At 40.9% G+C, this 14,969-nt stretch overlaps 1 protein-coding gene across 3 annotated transcripts in view; it reads right to left on the bottom strand.

Moving 5' to 3' along the window:
- Positions 1-3,104: 3,104 nt before the first annotated feature.
- The window catches only part of PPP1R9A (protein phosphatase 1 regulatory subunit 9A), a 135,137-nt gene continuing 123,272 nt past the window's right edge, over positions 3,105-14,969 (bottom strand). For all 3 annotated transcript variants that reach the window (XM_069006868.1, XM_069006867.1, XM_069006869.1), the window contains 3 exons: positions 12,928-13,047; positions 9,631-9,813; positions 3,105-8,672 (listed from right to left, as the gene is read on the bottom strand). In XM_069006868.1, the coding sequence (XP_068862969.1) occupies positions 8,460-8,672; positions 9,631-9,813; positions 12,928-13,047 (516 nt within the window). In that variant the 3' untranslated portion in view covers positions 3,105-8,459. The remainder of the gene's footprint in view (positions 8,673-9,630; positions 9,814-12,927; positions 13,048-14,969) is intronic.

Here is a 14,969-nt window from a genome sequence, read left to right as displayed (position 1 = left end):
AGGCTGCTTCTGCAGTGCAAGCTTAGGAGGAGAAAAAGCCAGTCCCTGGGTGCCAATTGCTAAGCTGGCTTTGCTGTTCCTTCCTGCAGTCTGCTCCAGCACCAGCCACAGCCCCTCTAATCTGAAGAGTATATGGGAAGTCCAGAAAACACAGGAGTGCTTCTTGCCTTTAAGACAGACCAAATAACCTGCTTTGTAGTGGCCCAAACACTGAGACAGGAGGTGAACTAAGTGCAAACCCTGCTCTGTTTGGGTTTTGCTGTTCTGGCTGAGGAGGCAGTACTGCAGGCTGAGGTTTGGGTGAGCAGTGGTCCTGAACAGCAAATGTGTGTACTGACTCCTCTTGGCTCCTGCACCTTTTCTTTCTAACAAGCCTAATAGCTTTCATCCACTGGTAGGAAAACAATTACTGCTCCTTTCCTGAGCAAAAGGGACAGCTCTAATGAGCAGGAAGTCAGTGCCAGGGCTTGTGGCTGGGGCAGTGTTGCTGTATGGGAAGGATGGTGTCATCCCACTTCCTCTGCACAGCTGAGTGGGCTGTGGGTCTTGCCAAATCACCTCCTGCCCCCAGAAAGCCTCTGCTCCACCCCAAGCCCCCACGCTGCCACTGGCTAGCAGGCACAGACACTGTGGTGTAAGGCATGTTCCTGGGCACAAGAAGTTTGTGAGGCTGAAGAACGGAGCCAGTGGCATGTTGGCCCTTCCAATGCCTACAGCTTCCCTCTGCTGCCATGGCAGACAACTCCTACACACCATGTACTAAGAGTAGTTGCTGGTATTTGTGATGTTTTGTATCCAAAGGGCACAGGCTGTGGGGGTCTGTTGATGGCTGGAGGGGCAGACTTGGGTGCTGGTTAATCACACAGCTAACTGACTTGTCTCTTGGGGGTGCCTCAGCATCAGCAGGTCTGTGCACAAACTGCTCACAGCTCCTCTCCAAAATGTTCACAGTTGAACTGGGGACTTGTGCACTGCCCAGGCTCCACTGTCTGCCCATGAAGGCTTTGGTGACAAGGACTCATCTGTTTGGATCACAGTTCTGAGTCTTTTGCTGCCCATGGTGTGCAGCCCTTCCACAGAGCAGAGCCAGCCCCGAATGAGGGTGGCTTTTCTCTCATCCCTTTGCTGTACTTTGGTATTACCTAACTCTGGCTTTCCCCCTCCTTCCTTAGCAACTTTCCTCCCTGCAGGACACTTTAGCTTCCCTCAGAAGTGGTGTACTTTCTTACAGGAACTTGTAATCCATTTTCAGCCTTGAAGAAAAGGTGGTGTTGCCAGAGCCCAAGCTGAAAGAATGGCTCTGAAGGAAGTTCTCGCAGTAAGGAGAGTTTGGGCTATTTACTCATTTGTGATTAGCCACCAGTGGCCTGCACTAGCATTCTGAAGTGATTATTTTAGGATTGTGCCACTTTTTGTTCTGAAGTGCTATGTTCTGTAGAGTTACATCATGTATCAGTGGCAGTGACACAGCTGAAATGCCCATCAGTCACTCTGCTGGTCCTGGATTTACTCTCTGGTTGTAGAAGGGCAACAGCCACTTCCCTCAGCAGTGCAGAATAACCCATCAAAACATTATTTTCACATTTTACTGCTGCTTAAAACATCTTCAAATGAACAAATTGCGCATTGTTGGATCTTGTCAAACTTCTGGGTTTTCTGTTGGTTTTGGCCTCTCAGAAAATCAAGACTGTCTTCACTCATCACTGGCTTTTTTTTCTGTTCTAAACTACTCCTGCGCTGAAGATCTTCCTGTCGGTCTGCCCGCAGACTGAATCCCGGGCAAGCGAGGGGCCTTATCTTTTCCTACAGCATTTCAGAGGAGAGACATCATAGGTATCAGCTGTTACTGACGGGAAAACTTTGACCTTAGGTGAGAAGGGCAGGAAGCCTGTTGCCAACCTCCTCCACAGGTATCCCAGCCTTGCAGCACAGAGGTGGGAATTGGAGCAGGGCCACCAGTGTTCAGGTGGTGCTGGGCAGGACAGAGACAGCGAGCAGGCGTTGTGCAGCAAGAGCCATGCTGGGGTACAGCTTCTACCTCCTGGCAGCCTCAGCGCAGAAACAGCAGTGGTGGAAGATGCAGCTCAAGCCTGGCCTCCCAATTACAAAGTAACGTGCACACATAAAATCCACACTGGCAAGCCCAAGGAGGGCATAACCCAGCATCTTTAACACGCTGTAGAGACTGGAGCAGCTCTGGGCATTACCGAAACCCAGTTGCAGCTATCTGAGACAACTTGCACAAACAAGAAAGACATATGTATAGATGGCTCCAGGCCTAGGAAGCTGCTGAGCAGACACATTTTACATGTCAGTTGTGGACTTGGAGCCTCTTAGTGTATCTATTTTAATTAAGATAATAATTTTACGAATTGAGAATTCCTTTTAGCTTCTTGCAGGTGGTGGCCGTATTAGTGGAAGGTAAGATTTATGATTCAGTCGATGGGAAACACAAACTGGGTTAGACAGATTAAGTGCAGAGTATTTGGCCTAGATTCTGCCAGATGTAAATCCACTGAAATAACTACACAAATTGGACAGTCTGTGCCCTTTGATTTTCCCTAACTTAATGCATTACTAAAATCAAATAAATAAAAGACATATTAAACATGCTTAGTAAAATAACTGCTGTACTTTGGATGTATAAAATGCCCATTATAACTAACCTACACTTGAGCATAAAATGTTTTTACATAACAAAACCAATCCAGATCTTTTAAACACACAAACATTAACCAGTATGAACGTGAAAGTAGCCTACTTTTACATCAACATGCAGCAAAAGACTGCATGCTACATTTCATCTGCATATAAAGAAAAAAGACCATTCTTTTCCTTAATATATATTTTTTTTACTTCTTTCCACATAATTACAGAGTATAAATGAGACCCACTTGGAGGCTTGTGAATCACGCCAATTTGGCCAAGAGCCAGGAATAAAATAATCTTTGGCTGAGCAGAAGGAAGGAAAGAACAACCAGGGCAAGGCACATATCCCCCTTACCCCCTAGCCTGACCCATGCAGCTGTCCAGTCATCCTCACTATTTATTATTTCTTCTAGAATGACCAACAAAAGGGCAGAAAAGTGAGGACTCATTACAAATTCTAATAAAGATTCAGGATTTCTCATTTTATTGCATTCGTTGTCTAACAACAATAATACTCATTGGCAAGAAATTTATTTACACTAACAAATTAACTTTAAACCACGAGGCTTTGTTGTTTATATTTCAACTGTAAGAAAACAAAGGGCCACCATGATGTTTTCTTTTGATGTCTCCCAATAACTAAATATTAAACAAAGTTATCTTGGGGAAAACTCAACAATCTAGAGAAGTTCATATCAACCAAGCACAAGAGAACAAGCTCAGACATGGCACTACTGTGTCCTTCATGCAGGTGATCAGACACCAAGATGTACAAACAAAAAGTTCAGGATAACATGCACTTCATATACATTTGACCTCTTTAAAAAATGAACAGAAAAAGGAAAAAATCTGAAGCACAACTATCTCTTTAACCATATAAAAAGAAACAATGTAAGAAGCCAATTTTTACAGTAAGCACAGTGCATTTTAGTCTTTTAGCTGCCTGGTCTTCTAGCAATATGTGGAACACTTGTCAGTGACCAGTGAGATACCGTCGCAATGTGACTGGGAAATACGAAAGCAGTTGTTCAGTGAATGTGTATGGGAAAGCACAGAGTCAGAAGATGTTCACTGTGCACTCTTCACTTCCAAGTGGGCTGGTTACTCCTTACATCTGGTGCCCTGAGATCCCCCCTTCCTTCAGACACTTCTGCACAGGGCCCAAGTCCACTTCCACCAGTGACAGTGGCAAAGCTCCCACTGGAAACCAAGAAGGAGCCCCGGGCTCCTGGGTTACATGGGCTGGATCTGATCTCGTGAGCTGTGAGCCCTCCTCATCTCTCTGGAAGAAGTGACTGGCCTAACTTAGCAGGTTTCACAAACCCCACAGCTTGTTCTTAACACAGTCCACACTTCCCAAAGAAACAGGCAGCCCAAGGCACTACCACCAAACCTTCCCATAAGATGTGCATTTTCTAAATCATTACCTAATGCTAAAAGCAAAAGTACCAGCTGGTACAGCTGGTTAGTAACAGAAAGCTCATTTTATATTGAGGGGTTGGAGGGTTCAATGTCATGACTAAGATATAACAGCTTTGAAAAATCAGTTTCACAGGTACAGAAAAAAGTCCAGTATAATCCATAGGGAAGGTTAACAAAAAGGACTGTGCCATCTACAGATGACCCACACTCCACCCTGGTGAGTGGGCAAGTCTCCTTGGATTTCACCTGTCATCTTGCTCAGAAACGAACTGCTGAAAGCACTCCAAAAAATCAAAGTTGGGGTTAAAAACACAGAAAAATGTGTTTTCCTGCTAGAATACTGACACCCAACTAAACGATGATCCTCTTCCGTACTACTGTAGGACAGTATTCTGCACTATGTGCAAGAGTGGAACACAATTCATTCTCAAAAGTGACACTGCCCACCTCTTACCAGTCCATGAGCCAGGAAGTGAAGATATAGAAGCTCAGGAGGACAGGAGGCTTTGATGGAAGCAATAAAGTGTGAGGAACCCTGATCTCAAGGGTCAAGCACCTCTGAATGTCAATGAGAGCTGAGGGCTGGCAAGTTTTAGAGGAAAGCTGCTCAGTAATTCTAGTAAAAGCTCAATTCTTGTGGTATCCCTGCAGCAGACTACAGTCACGGCAAAACAGATGCCATTGCAAAAAAATTTTAAGAAGTTGAAAAAATACAAAAGTATTTGTATACACTGAAATACAAACATCTAACTCCATTCAGCTTTTTGTAACTGGCTTCTGTTCCACTGTGTAATTCTAATTCATGATATTGAACAGGCTCCACTCACAGTAACCCCCACCAGACCTGCTTAGGGTGGCAGGTGAAATGCAAACAGTGGGCAACTCTCTGTGCTTTGCAGTGAAGGGGTGCAGCTCTTTCTTCACCCCCTGGCCCTGGTCTCCTTGGGCAGACTGAAACCCAATGGGGAGTTTTAACAGGAAGTTTCATGGGTGCAGCAACCCACCCGTGAAGAAATGGGAAGGCACAAGCTGGAAGCGATTGATGTCAGCATGCCTGGCTGATTTGAACAGAACGAGGAGCCACCACTCTCCTCACAATCTCAGTATAAACACATGGGTTTGTAGGACTAAAGTAATCTGCAGTGTCGTATATTTCATTTTCTATTTTTGAGACTTTGAGACTTCCACTTTTTCCTAACTCTCCTTTCTTCAGCTTTTTAGAGGCTCTATATATTCACAGCTTGCAATACTGCAGCAATGAGCAGAACTGGAGTTTACAGATCTGGCCTACCATCCTAACCAGGGAGAAAATAACTTGGGCCAGCCTGCTGTAGCCACCTAGCTGTAAAGATGACACAAGCACAGGTGTGGAAACACCACACTGCTTGCACAGCAGTTCAGTGGTGGCCAGCCAGGTCAGCCTAATAAAAACAGCTTTAGCTCCACAAATAAATACACAATGTAGGCAACATTACACCTGCAGGTGAGCCAAACTGTGAGAAAGGCTGTCCAGTCATTTAGCACATAAAATTTGTTTCTTCTTGTTACATTAGGCCTCACATTAGTCTCACTTAGCATTGGTTTACAGGAAGTTTAAGTTAAGAATGATGAGACATCCATCTTTTGTTTCTTGTAAGTCATAATACAAGGGGAAAAATGCAACACAACTTTAAAGATCCTACAGAACAGCAAGGAAAGTTTCAAACTGTGCTTCATGTCTGTTATCCAATGACATTTCTGCACTTCCCAAGATTGAGTTGCCATATTTACTAAAAGGGATCACATAAATCTTTTATCACAGAAAGAAGAGCAAAACTCTTGACATTGTTCCATTTCCTTAGTTTTCACATGTTGATCAAAATGCATTTTAATGGTTTTATTTTAAATGTGAGCCACTAGTTTTTTTTAAGTTAGGTTTTTGTTGATGTTTTAGTCTGAGAATAACAAAATAACATTATCACACAGCAGTAAAAGTCCCCTGAATACTTAAAGAACTTAAGTTGAATTAGTTATTCTGTAGAGTAAGAACATGATTTACAAAGAGATTAACTAGAAACCATTCTAAGAAGCAAGAATGAAAACTCAATGTATAATGCCAAGCAATCTGCTCAGGTTTCTAAATAACAAAAGAACATAAAACAGGGGCACCCTCTTAGATTATTATATACAACCACTTAAACATTATTACAATGTAAACATAATTTTAAAAGAAAATTGTTATCTAATGCATTTATCAACATTGTATCTAAAATATTAAATTTCCAGTTTCTTCCAGGTAACTTCTCTTACTCTAAGAATGCTAGTTTTATGAGGCTGTTAAACATCTGTAAAATTTTTCTCCTATGAATGAACACAGAAGGATTTACTGCAATGTGTAATTTTTGTTAGCAGGTGTATTTTGCTGCTCGTGGTTTATCTCAAGAAAAGTATCACAAGCCTTTAGAAATATCAGCAAGTATCTTTCATGGCAATTTCAATTTTAGATCTGAATAAAATATACATCAAAAACTTGTAGAAATTGGATTTGGAAGGAAAAATAAAGCTAATGCTAAGTAGATCTGTTGTGTATTAATTTTGAATGAACTAGGCTCTCTCGGTTTCCAGACCATTTTACATGTCAAAGAAATTATTAGGATCAAAAGAAATGTAACTATTAACAGTGCACCCTAAGTGTTTCAAATCTGAGCTTCAGAGAACTTTGCAGACACAAATCTGAATGCCATAAAGTACAGAGCAGAAGAGAAGCCAAGTCAAACTAAAACACGCATTTTCTTCAGAGGAATTTTCAATTTTGGGCTGGCGCATTTTTAAGTTCAAGATTCTAACTTTGCATCACCATCTTAAACAACATCTCAGCTTGCACAACCAGATGAAGACTGCCACTTCCAGGCTGCACGAATGGGAAGTGATGTTTCTCAACCATGCCCAGTTAGCTTTGACTGTAGAGCAGTCAGCTTGTGCCTGCAGCTCCTCATTGTGGAGATCTGCCCGTTGTCTGTCCGTGATTTTGAAGCAATACTGCATAGTTCAGTACTGCTGCTGAGGCAGTAAAATCATACACTGCTTCTGTCACAGTCAAAACTACACAGTAGGCTTCATCCGTGGCCTCAAACACCCCAGAAATCCCTGAAGTATGACCACTGCTAAGCCATCAAAACATTCTACAGCCAAAGCCCAAAAATTCAGGTTTTGGTTGCACATTCTTAAAATATATCAATCAAAACAGTTATAAGGTGGGAGCTTTGGATTTAGTAACCACCACCTCCATGGAAGCATTGACCTTAACAGCAATGTACTGAATTTAACCAGAATCACTCATCTTCCTCTTCTTAAAGTGCACTTCTGTAAAAACTGAAAATCTACAGCAGACTCAAGTTCGCAAATTGTTTTCAATACCAGCTTCATAATAGCACAGCACAAAGCTTATTCTCCCAATGCTTACTGACTGGAGAATGAATTTGAAGACGTGGTGTTTTTCCTGGGAAAAAAACAACTTGAAACAAAATAAACCCAGTTTCCTGTATGGAACAGATGAAAAACAAAGAGGACTGTGCTATAAGAAAGTTGCCTACACACTAGGAGCACAATAAAATTTATACAGACTTATATGCTGTGCTCTAGTTAGAAATTCATCCTTGCTCAGATATCTAAAGGATAAATGTTATCCTCAGATTTCTGTGTAAACCCATATAACCATTTAAGGCTTTGCCTCCTTCCTGGGTTAACAGAAAGAGTTTTCCCTCCTGTCCTTTACCCAGGGGGAATATTGACTCTCCTGTCTTTATCTCCAGTGTATCAGAAGTCACTGAACAGTTTTCAGAGAAGTGTTGCTTAAAGGTACTGACGCAAGATGAAACTTACTCCAGCAGATTGAACTGAGTATCCAAACACTGTAAAGAAGCTGAACTTCCAGTTAGAAAGTTAAGTCAAATCTTATCAGTTAGAGCACAACTCCTTTTACCCAGCTGAAGAAATGTTCCCCAATCATAATGACTGGCCATCCTATTCAGAAGAGGTGAAGCAGTGGACATGCTCCTCGGCATCATGCTGGTTACTGAAGTGACCAAACACACAGAGCTCAATAGAGAAGAGTAGTTTGGAAGGAAACACCACCACACAAAAATGAAATCTGTTAGCTGTCAACAAGAACAGAACAAACCGAGGGGCTGGGATTGTTTCACATGGCAACAGCAACGAGCGTGAACTGGATATGCAGGAAAGAAAACTACACAATATAAATTTCCCTAGTCATTCTATGTACAGCCCCGTCTCTCTGTACACAGTCTTGGGTGATGAACACAAGAAAGCTGAAGGGGCATCAGAGTGGATGTGAGTTTCTCTTCCCTTGACATGCCTTCACTTTCCAAACACAGCAGCACTTCTGCTTATCACTGCTCATTAGTGCCCTCTATTGCATCTGACGAACACTTGTCTGTTTTCTTTGATCTCCTCTGCAGCTGCTCTTGTTCCTTCTTTCTAAGCTTTTCCCTTTGCTTTTCCATTTTCTCTTGAGCTTTGCGAGCCTTCTCCAAGGATGCTTTCATTTCCTTTAGCTTTCTTTTAATGATTGCTCTGTCCTGGGAAGATGTCATACCAAGAGCCTGAGGTGGGGAAAACAAAATTTAAAAGTATTTCTTATGGTTTAATCTATCACGTTTTGTTTTCATATTCTAGAAATAATTCTTCTTAGATAGAAGACTGTAACAACCAAGTAAATCTGACAGAGACTCAGATACACTACTGATGTGCAAGTACTTCACTTCATGCTTTCCACTTGTAGAATATAAAGAATGAGACCTCATTGCCAACACCAGTGTTGATTTCATTGATCAAATAAGGCAAATAAACTATTCTATTGAAATCATATAAGTCCACATAGAACAAGACTTCCAAATTCTCAGTGCTACACCTTAGTCAAAAGTTCACTTGCAGTCTTCTAAGACCCTTATAGTCAGTGAAGTGCCATAAAAAAAATTTAAAAGGGAAACACCGAACTCGGACTTTCAGATTTATTGAGCTTCCTACAACTCCTTCCTGTAATTATTTTTGACTGAAGCAGGCTCAGATTTTTACTACAAGAAACAATGCATACTTTATACATCAAAACTGTATTTAGTTCTAACGTAGTTCAACTGTTATCAGCTTAAGCCTCCTGTATTCCACTAATCCATTATTCCCTTGCTACTTCTGATACATGTCTATCTACTATCTTCTCAGAATCACCCTATCACAAAATAGAGTTGGATGAGAAATATGTGCATGGAAATACCACTTTCACACACTGCTATATGATTTGCACATGCAAATATGGGTACATTATATACACCAAGAATTTTCACAAAGCAAATGCCTTGCATTTCTGAAGCTTCTGAATCCAAGTGCATATGGGATTTTCTTAAAGTGTTGCTGTGGCTTTATACCTTCTGTTTATTACTCTAGTCCATCACAACTCCATGCACAAGGATTCACTGCTTTCTGGATGAACTCCTACTGCCTTTGAGATGATGTGAAGTGACAAAAAATACCATGGTTAATCTTGAAGCCCAGCCAGTTAATTACCTTGAGCTTACTGCCATCCAGCTGAAGGAGATGCTCCCCATTAATGTTCTGGGCACTGAATTCCGAAACATACTGTTCAAGGTTCAGGCTCATCAGCCAGTGGGAAACCTGCTGCACACTCCACTCGTGAACAGCACGAGTCTGACACTGACTGTGCTTAGGAGACTGTCCATCATCAAGGATCTGTGACAAAAATATGCTACATTATTATTAAAGGGTAACATGGATGAGTAGCAACATTTTTCTGCACAAACCGCCACCATCAGAGCACAGGTATCTGGACTATCTTTGCACTACAATAATAACAATTCCACACTGCTATATTACATTCCTATCTAACCAGATAAGTTAGGCACCTAAGAATGAGTACAAGGTACCCAAAAAATCTTTTATCTGCAGAATCATAGAAGGAAAAGGAACTGGCATTCCTTTTAACCCAAGCAGGGACTGAAATGGCCAGGTGGCACAATTAAACCATGTATGCTCCCATTCCCTCACAAGATTTTTTTTTTAAATTAGCAGGTTCCTGAAGGATGCAATGAATTGAGCATTCCACTTCCTGGGCTCATTCACAGATCTTAATTATTTGTTTAAGCTAATAAAAAAAAAATCAGGGGAAAGGAAAACCCTCAGAAAACTGCTCTAGAGTTCAAAGTGATATCAAACAGCCAGTGGACTGATACTGTCTATGGAAGAAGACTTAGGAGATGACACAGAGGAGTGGTATGGAACACACAGTGATCCCACAGCCCTGGCCCTGCTCTCATCATGTTGTGCTGCTGTGAGTGAGAGCAAAAACAGCACCAAAAAGGGCAAGTGTGGCATCAACTGCTGGAGCAGACCCATGTCCCCCCTCTGCCACTTTCTTCCACCCACGGGTATGCCAGCAGGGCCTGAAACAAAAGCTATTCTGTCCTGGCTGTGGTCAGCAAAGCAGCTGCTACAGGCTGCAGCAGCTGTCTGCTGTTAGAGCAGCTTTACACTAGGTTAGATGATGCTGGGAGCTCTCTCAGCTTCCGGCTGTCCAGTTGTCAGGGCTGGACACTATCTTTTTCTTCTCCTATTGCCAGCAGGAGCTCAGCACAGCTGACGCCTGGTCCGGTAGATTTGCTTTGACACTGACCCTCCTCCTGCTTCCAGCATACCACAAAAACTGCAGTTTGCTGTGGCCTTGAAAACTCTCAGCAACAAGGAGAGGGCAACTCAAGACAAGGAAAGAGGAGCCAGTGACAACTGCGTGTTCTGTGCCAACAAGGGGGTTTGCCACACAACACCACAAGACAAGAAATGTGACTCTGCAAAAGAGACAGCACGTCGCCACGCGATGGTCACGCGATTCACCACAACAGCACGCTAGTATCTCACCTCATCATCAATCATATCCAGGCTCTGAGTGAGGGAGCAACAAAGAAATGGGAAAGAAAAGCATTATAGAAACAAAATACCAAACATGTAACAGCATGTAAAAGTTCAGGCAACGGTAGCACCAAGATTTGCAAACAGATATGGCTACTCAAAACCAACAAGATTTCTTTAAAAAGAAATATTTCCAGAAGCAAAGAGGTTATGTTGAAAGCTCAGCAGACACATGATTTGGCAGCTAAACCTGACACTGCATCAGTGAAACCCCTCTAGAGTTCCTGATCTTGACAGCCGAGAACCGGTGGGAACCTCTCTGATGGCTCCAATTTCCAAGAGCAAAAGCTCCTTAATTAGAGGAGAACTGACTGCAAGAACTGGGCTCCCCCCCAGCCTTTCATTTTTTCATCTTCTTTAAATGCTGATGGAGCTTACAGGGAAGCCAGAGCACAGGAGTGCTCACAGCAATGTGCTGTGGAAGGCTGAGGAGCAGCTCCAGCCTCCTCCCTGCCCAGGGTGGCTGGGGAGGTTTCCAGGGCAGCTCTTACTGAACACGCTGCCTCATCCAGAGGCACGAATTTGGCACACAGCAGAGGATGGAGAAAACACATTCATTTTTATGGACCTGCTCAGGCTTGGTACTGTAGAAGTGATAAAGTAGAGAGCTGAACATGCAAAATGAAAGCATTTTCAAGCTTTTAATTCAATACCACTCGGAACAGGACATTGCCACAACCAAATACATAATATAAAGAGAATTAAACATGGTAAGTGAATGAAATGCATTATCAAGACAGCACTAACACTAAATAAAGTTCAAATGATGACTTTGCTGTTTTCAGTAATTCACAGCATATGCAGACCCGTCTGCAGTCTCCTTTTGTTATAAATTTTTGCCCTTAATTACCTGCAGTAAGAATGGTTGGGTTTGTAGACGCAGTTTGGCAAATAGAGTTGCACAGAACAGCTCTCATTTTTTAAACCCAAGTAAACCATGCAGGCAGTAATACAAAACCTACCTATCATTAAAACAACAACAAAAAAGGTATGGAAGATATAGATACTTCAGGTTCCTCCCCTCTAGTAAAAACAACTTGGCTCAAATCTCACATGAAAAATGTGAAGTTCTTATGGAGTGTTTGTAAAAGAACAAATGCACAAGTTTCCTGACTCCACAGGATGTGCTGCCAGCTACTGTCAAATTGTGCAACCTCACTCACAACTAAGTCACAAAACTAGTATCTTGAGAAGAGTATTTTCAATACATTATATTCAGCTCAAATACATCACCAGTTCACAGGGTTAGGAAAGCCTTTTTACTTTATCATTGTTGGAAAAAACTCTGGTTTGAAGTAATTGACTTCAAATCCACTGTGCAAAGCAAGCACAAAGAATGCAAAGTGGATTAAGACATACACATTATAATCAATACACGTACATTCAGGTACAGTAACACACAATTACTGCAAGTACAGGTCATTCTGGTAAAAACTGGTGTAGGCAAAGGTGCCTTACATCTCAACTATATTTACCAAACTGTACTGTATGTTTGGTATATCAAAACTGTCTCAGGCCTGGTTTAGTATATGTATATGTATATGTATATGTATATGCATATGTATATCTATATCTATATCTATATCTACATGTATATCTATGTCCATATGTACATATTTGGAAAAAATTTATTAGCACTTGTGAGGATACAGCATCTCTTAGGACACCAACTGCATTCCACTTCCCTACAATAGTACCACAGGCAAATATTTTAAGTCATTATTATATGAACAAGAAAAATCTTAATTTAGAAACCAAGATTAATTTTCTTCTCCAATCCTACTGCCTAAAACCTTTCCTTTATTATTTGAGTAATCAAGTGAGATGCCACAGGAAAAAGTAAACAACTATTTCCCAAATTAAACAATTTCATCAGCATACCTCATCTGATGACAGTGCTAAGGAGTGTGAGAAGCCTGGTGCTTTAGGTTCTGCTCCTAAACCACTCAAATCAGCTGAGCTTGTGCTGCTGGGACTGAAATCATCATTGAATGTGAAATTCTGTGGAGAAAAAGAGGAGTAAGAATGCATAAATTATTGCTTAGGTGCATCTAAAAGGGAAATTTGCTGTCTTCCAGGTTGGCATAGCTCAGGAGTGATTTCAATCATTGACCAAGCCAATCACAATACACATGAGGAGGCCTAATGTTTTGTACTGTTACTATTTATAGAATGCACAGTATTTTTTACAACTCTGTACTTCATGAGACACCTTTGCCAGCTTAATGCCTCAATGAATAACAAAGGTGTCTAAAAGCAATTTCCAGACTCTTAAGATGCTGGCTCTCATCCTGGAGCTAAATTACTGCTTCTGCAGGTTAATCACTAGCATTTACTGTCCTCCAAACACTTAGGAGAAGCGTAGCACAGGCAGTAGCACAAAGAATAGCACAGAGAATTAATGAACAGAGAGAAGTGAAAACTCCTATTGAAAGAGCAAGGAGAATATCCTGTGAATCCACTTCTGAGTCCCAAATAATCTCCTTGAAAAGTGAAAGGATCCTCCCTATTTACCTATGCCTTTAGAAAAAAACTGAAATTTAAAGCAAAAGGTATCTTTGGATATTGAATGTTATTTACTGAACTAATAACCATAAAACAAACCCCGTTTTTTCTTAGCAATGCAATGAGAGACATCACATCTTACAGCAAATAATAACAAAAGCAGGCACAGATTTTTCAGAAATACAACAATATTACCATTAGAATAAGACAAAAATTAACAAGTATTTCACAGTAGAGGGAGAAAAATGAAAAAACCAAAATATATAGAAGATTAAGGACACCGTGATATTCCATTTAACTTAAATATACACTTGACAATACAGAGACCTCTACTCTCTACTATAATATCTAAATGAATATTAAATCAAATTAATCTTTGACATTCACTTTAGAAACAATAAAAACAACACTAAATAAGGTATCCTTCTATCTTCCCCTCAAGATACTTGTCCTATCTTTCCTAAAAACATGAAGACTTCCAAAAATATCAAGTGTTGGTCCTCTTACTTTTGCCAGAAATCCAACTAAATATTGGTATCATGTTGTGCTTTGAAAGCCTGAATACCAGTATAGAAACTTAATTTAAGAGTCTGCAAACTTTACAGAGAACATTAGAATATTTTTGTGATCATTTTTCTTTCACCTATGTTTAGAATTCCTGTTCTGTTTTTCCCAGCTCTTTATAGAGAAGAAGAAAATCTGAGCAGCTTCCTTAGCTGCTTCCTTAGCCCACACAGCATTTGTAGGCCAGGAGTGCAACAGGTCTACCTCCTGTTGTGTGAAGAACATATTTTTCTTTTTTAAGTACTCTGATTTTTCTTTCACCTCTATTTTGTGCAAGCTTCAGCTTTACAATGAATATAAGCTTTTAGAATTTAGTTTTCTATAGGAAAAACCCAAGATAGCCAAGGCCTGGTAATAATTAGGATAGTCCCCACAACCTCAATCTAATACTGTCTAAAAGGGCGTGCTTTTTCTCCCATTTGACAACTATTTATAAACAATGTTTTTTTAAATATACAAATAGGATTTATGGGTCTAAAAAAATTTTTTTTTCCCCAAAAGAGAAGAGGTAAGCAAATAATTTCTCTTCAATCTTCAGAGATTTCATTGGTGGTCTTCTCTATCAATCTGATTCGGACTGCTGTAAGCCTTGTGTTGCTCTCCCTGCCAGGTAACACAAGAACAGCTATGACCTTGCATAGCTTAGTGCACAGCAGAAGTAATCACCAGCTTTTGGCATCAAAAAAGTAAGAAATGCCTGTGGAAATTGCTATTATGAACATGCACTTGGTGGTAGAAGACAGAGAAATTAGATTTCTGATTCATATTCCTGTACAAAGCTGAGAACAGTACCTGCTTCTTTTTACAAGACCAATATAAAAAAATCAACTGCTGTAAGTCATAAGAAGTTACAA

The sequence above is a fragment of the Aphelocoma coerulescens genome, chromosome 2 (assembly GCF_041296385.1).
Source record: "Aphelocoma coerulescens isolate FSJ_1873_10779 chromosome 2, UR_Acoe_1.0, whole genome shotgun sequence".
Classification (NCBI taxonomy): Eukaryota; Metazoa; Chordata; class Aves; order Passeriformes; family Corvidae; genus Aphelocoma; species Aphelocoma coerulescens.
This window is presented reverse-complemented; position numbering and strand designations above follow the sequence as displayed.